Source organism: Bison bison, unplaced genomic scaffold, assembly GCF_000754665.1.
Source record: "Bison bison bison isolate TAMUID 2011002044 unplaced genomic scaffold, Bison_UMD1.0 scf7180017864160, whole genome shotgun sequence".
NCBI lineage: Eukaryota > Metazoa > Chordata > Mammalia > Artiodactyla > Bovidae > Bison > Bison bison.
In genome coordinates, this window is record NW_011494732.1 from 3997441 (window position 1) to 4003254 (window position 5814).

The 5814-nt window shown below is 44.3% G+C and overlaps 1 protein-coding gene across 1 annotated transcript in view; it reads right to left on the reverse strand.

The window, feature by feature from the left end:
- Window positions 1-1604: 1604 nt before the first annotated feature.
- BRI3BP (BRI3 binding protein) overlaps window positions 1605-5814 on the reverse strand; it is a 21758-nt gene continuing 17548 nt past the window's right edge. The window contains exon 3 of the mRNA XM_010841267.1: window positions 1605-2416. Coding sequence (XP_010839569.1) covers window positions 1995-2416 — 422 coding nt within the window. The 3' untranslated portion in view covers window positions 1605-1994. The remainder of the gene's footprint in view (window positions 2417-5814) is intronic.

A 5814-nucleotide genomic window follows, 5' to 3' on the forward strand; every position in this document is an offset into this window, starting at 1 on the left:
CCCTGTGTGAAAACAGATCTGTCTCTAAGTATCTGCTGCTGCTGCTGCTAAGTCGCTTCAGTCGTGTCCAACTCTGTGCGACCCCATAGATGGCAGCCCACCAGGCTCCTGCGTCCATGGGATTCTCCAGGCAAGAGTACTGGAGTGGGTTGCCATTTCCTTCTCCAATGCATGAAACTGAAAAGTCAAAGTGAAGTCGCTCAGTCGTGTCCAACTCTTAGCAACCCCATGGACTGCAGCCCACCAGACTCCTCTGTCCATGGGATTTTCCAGGCAAGAGTACTGGAGTGGGGTGCCATTGACAAAACTGGAACGGCTTCAATGCAGAAACAAAGGGGTTTCCAACGCCCATGGATAAAGATTTGCCCAAGCAAATTCTAGAGGACATGTACATAATCTCAAGAAGTGAGCTGCAAATGCAAGAGAGTTTGGGTCCCGTTAATATGCACCTTAAAAACAGAAGTTTCATAAACATTCTTGAAAAACATCTGCTTCTCTTTTCCAGGTACTTGCAACCTCAAATAAAGCAGCACAGGAAGAGTTGGCAGGTGGCTGAGTTTTCCCTGAAAGGATACCTGGACCAGAAAGTCTTGGTTCTACCCTATCTGACAGGGGTCTCTGAAAACCTGTGTACAGGGGCTCTGTGAAAGGGCTGCCAGGATACGCGATGAGCAAGGAAGGCCGATGGAGACAGTCATGAAGCCTAGTAGCAAAACCTGGGTCATCCTTTCCTTGATTTCCTGTGCTTGTTTGGTACCCAGAAAGGGGCATCTCCACTAGCGCCTGATCCAAGCCTTGCAAAGCCCCCTTTGTTCAGGACCCCCACAGCTGTCTGCCCCCCATGTAGTTCTCTTCACCACTAGAGACCACCTAAAATGAAGCCACCACAGATTCAAACCAAAAGCACCTAACACATATATTGTAAAAATTTCAGATAGAATAAATCGTATCTTCTCCAAGTCTTGTGGGTTTCTGCTTATTGTTCCTGAGAACGCTTTATAAGCAGCAACAGACTTGAAAGGTTATTAGCTGCTATGGTTGATTTTCCTTCTAAGGTCCTGAGTCAACCAAAAACCAAAATGAAATAAGTATACAAAAAACCCTGGAGAGTGTAGCTTTCCTATATCCCCCTAGCTGGCCAATGGTAAAATTAGGACTCAAATTAGATACCTGAATGAGCTTCGATGCTCACTCAGGCAGTTCTTGGTATCAAACTCCAATGATATTTCTTTGTCTGGTTCTTGAATTTTCCTTTAGAAAATGTGGAGGTTAAAATACATCAAAGTACAGAAAGGAGAGGGAATCTTAGGTTTTCTACAAATAATGACTTCTTCATTCAGAAATCTGATTGATGGGGGCTTGGTTGAATCATCTAGGATCTCAAAGACATTGAGTTTCAACCTTGAAACCCAAGAGTCCACATTCAGAAGCGACACGATTCATCAAATCAACATCAACCAAAAACAACATGAAATGAAGGTCACAGCTTTGGAACATGAAAAGAACGCACACAGACCTCACCCACCAATCCCTGTGCTGCAAAAGCAAACACCTGCCTTGAAACGTTCCCAAAAGGTCGAATTAGCAATTTCTTCCCCTCTGTGTAAAGTTTTAATAAACTCAACTCAATCTGCCTTTATTAAAAAACCTTACAAAAGATGTATTTAAATGCTTGAAAAAATTAACTTTATGCTCTATGCACAGATAAACTTCTCTTACTGTACAGCTAATATGGTTATATCCTTTGTTTAAAAAATATTTTTTTCCACTAATGACACTTGGCGGGTAGTCCTACAACAACGATCTTGTCAATTCCTCCCAGAAGATGTCCTAAGAGTTGACACGTGGCCGGAAACACCCTCACAAAGCGCCCCTCTCTTGCTCAGGCATGTTTATTAAGATTGTTTGGGGTTTGGCGTTCTTTTTTTTCTTCTTCTTTTTTGTTTCCGGAGAGAGGGCGCTGGTGGAGGGGGAGCCGGCCGGCTGGCTGGTTGTCACTTGCTGTTGGGACGGTCAAGACTCTCCAGCACACGGGTGAGGCGGATGTTGAGCAGTCTGACCTGGTTCTCCAGTTGTTCCAGCTTCTCCTCCACGCTGGGGCCACTGGGGCCGCCTCGCCAGTAGAAGCCCATGGGACCGGTCATGAAGTAGATGGCCACCACAAAACACAAGGGCAGCACGGCATTCTCAGGCTCGCCCTCGTACTTGTGCAGGATGTACACGCAGGACATGGAGAACAGAATGACTCGCACCACCCAGAAGAAGCGGCCAAACACCACGTGCAGGGCGCTGAAGGTGAAGCCCAGGGTCAGAGACAGGAACCAGTAGGCCAGGAGAACAACGCCCACCAGCAGGAGGGCCCGGGCGGGGCTGCTGGCCACCGAGCTGGGGTTGAAGTACTGGGACAGGTTCGAGACTGCAGGACAGAACAGAGGGACAGCGGCCAGTTACAGGGAGTCACGGGGCTTCTCTGCGAGCTGGGCTGGGTGGCTCAGCTCACTGGCTGGGCCTCTTCCACACCCTGAGAAACTAAAGCTGGCTGCCTGGGTATAGAACCCTGGGAGAAGACAGGGCAACACTGTTCTATCATGGGTTTAAAACACCTTTCAGGTAGGGCAGAGCTTGCACACTGGCCTTCAGCTGCCTTTCTTCCTGTCTTCCATACCCAGCATTAGGCTGGGTGCACAGCTGCCTAGGAGAAGGGTGTTTCCCAGCCTCCCTTGAAGCTAGCTACATAACTAAGTTTTGGTCAAGGAGAGGTGGGCAGAAATGTTTTGGGATGGCTTCCTAAAAGTAGTAGGAATAGGCCCTTTACCTCTTCTTCTTCTGCCTGATGGAATGTGGATGCGATGGCTGGTATAGGAGCAGCTGTCTTGGGTCATGAGGGAAGGGAAGTCACCTATTGGGGAGCAATAAGATGGAAGGGGCCTCGGACCTGAGGAGAATGTGCTGCAAAGCCACCTACCTGCCTAGCCACCTACCTGTGAACTTTTCACATAAGAGAAATATAAGCTTCCATCTTGTATAAGCTGCTGTAATTTGGGGGTCTCTGTTACTCACAGCCAAACCTAATCGTAACTGGTACCCACACATGAAGTTCCATCTTAAGAATTGAGTGAAATGAAGAACGTGCATCTTCTGTGTGCCCGACTTAAGAAAATTTTCAAACAGAAAAGTTAAAAGGATGATAATATAAATACTCCTATCGAAATCATCTAGGTTTAACGTTTAACATTTTGCTCCATCTCTAGTCACGTAATCCCCCCTTTTTTTTAACCAAACCATTTGAAAGAGGCACACATCATACTTCAGCATGCAACTTTCTCTCCCATGTTTATTGAGACATAACTGACATACAGCACTATTTAAGTTCACAGTATACAGAATGACTTGACTTATATTGTGAAACGATCAAAATCAGTTTTGTTAATATCCATCATCTCCACAATAGTGTAAAGCAAATGTGTTGCAATTAAAAATACATAAGCAAAACAAAAAAATGTCCATCATCTCACAGACAGAAAAAAAAGTTTTCCTTTTCCCAAGAACTTTGAGGATCTCCTAACTCTAATAACTTTCAACTATACTGCACAGCAGGGTTAAATACAGTCATCATGCTGCACATTACACCCCCAGGATTCATTTATCCTATAACCGCAGTTTGTACCTCTTTACCATCTTCCTCCAATTCCCCTATTTTCCATTCACTGTCTCTGGCAACCACAAATCTGATCTCTCAACTTATGAGTCTTTTTTTTTTTTTTTAAGATTCTATATATAAGTGAGATTATACAGTATCTGCTTTTCTCTGACTTATTTCACTTAGCTTAATGCCCTCAAGGTCCATCCATGTGGTTGCAAATGGTAGGATTTCCTGTTTTATGGCTGAAGAATACTCCATCATATATAGACACACCAAAATTTCTTTATCCATTTACCTGTCAGTGAACACTTAGGTTGATTCCATGCCCTAGCTATTCTAAGTAATGCTGCAATGCACATGGCCAGGGACAGGGTGGGGGTGGGGGCTGGCAGTGATGGCGTAGTTATTTCTTTGATGTAGTGTTTTTGTTTCCTTCAGGTAAATCCCAGAAGTAGAACTGCTGGATCGTATGGTAGTTCTACTGTTAATTTTTTTTTTAATTTTACTGATTTATTTTTGGCTGTGCTGGATCTTGGATGCTGCATGCAGGCTTTCTTTGGTTGTGGCGAGCGGGGACTCCTCTTGGGCTGCAGCGTGCGGGCTTTTCATCGTGGTGCCTTCTCTTGTTGCAGAGCACAGGCTACAGGGTGCATGTGGGCTTTGATAGTTGTGGCCCACTGGCTTAGTTGCTCCAAGGCACGTGGAATCTTTTCAGACCAGGGATGGAACCTGTGTCCCCTGCACTGGCAGGCAGATTCTTATCCACTGCACCAGCAGGGAAGTTCTCTGCTTTTAAGAGGAACCTCCATACTGTTTTCCACAGTGGTGGACTAATTTACATTCCCACCAACAGTGCCCAAGCGTTCCAACTTCTCCACATCCTCAGCAACATTTGTTCTCTCTTATCTTTTTGGTAACAGTCATTCTAATAACCAAATTAACATTTCACTGTGGTTTTGATTTGCATTTCCCTAATGACTAGCAATGCTGAATTACTGGTAATACAGTACCTTTTCATGTACCTGTTGACCATTCATAATGAAGGAATATGTTTCCTTTTTTTAATAAATATGAAAACATTCATATTCATATGTTTCCTTTTTTGGGAAACAATGTTTATCCAGGCCCCTTGTCATCCCCCCACCCTTTTCTTTTCCTGGCTGCACCATGTAGCACATGAGATCTCCGTTCCCTGATCAAGGATTGAACCCGCACCCTCAGCAGTGAAAGCTCAGAGTCCTAACCGCTAGACCACCCGGGAATTCCTTTTTGTCCACTTTTTTTTTCCTCTTTTTTTTTTTTTTGCTATTGAGTAGTGTGAGTTCTTTATCTATTTTGGATATAAACTCCTTAACAGATAAGTTTGCAAATATTTTTCCATTCTGTAAGTTCATTTTGTCGATTGTTTCTTTGGATGTGCAGAAACTCTCTACTTGATGTAGTCCCACTTGTTTATTTTTGCTTTTGGTGTCAAATCCAGAAAATCACTGCCAAGGACAAGGTCAAAGAGCTGACTGCTTGTTTTCTTCCAGGAGTTTTATGGTTTCTGGTCTCACATTTAAGTCTTTAATCCGTTTCGAGTTAATTTTTATGAGTGGTGTGAAACAGAGATCTAATTCCATTCTCTTACATGTGAATGTTTTCCCAGCACAACTTATTGAAGAGATTGTCTTTCCTCCGTTAAGCATGCTTGGCTTTGTCAAATACCAGCTAACCGTATGTGCATGACTTTATTTCTCAGCTCCACTGGTCTATGTATCTGTTTTTATGCCAATACTATACTGTTTTAAGCTCCATGTTTCTTAAAAATATATTTTTATTTACTTATTTGGCTGCACCGGGTCTTAGCTATGGCACAGGGAATCTCCGATTTTCATTGAAGAATGCAAAATCTTTAGTTGTGGCAGGCAAACTCTTAGTTGCAGCATGTGGGATCTAGTTCCCTGACCAGGGATTGAACCCTTGCCCCCTGCAGAGAAAGTGCAGACTCTTAGCCACTGGACCACCAAGTCCCTGCTCTAGCAAATTAACTGAGCAGAAGGAGGTCATGGGAACTGCTAGTTTGCAGCCGGTTGCTCAGAAGCACGGGTGATGACCTGGACTCACGCTGGGCATCCAAAGTGGAGGGTGGTGTTGTGGGACTGAGCCTCTTACCTGTGCAATCTGATTCT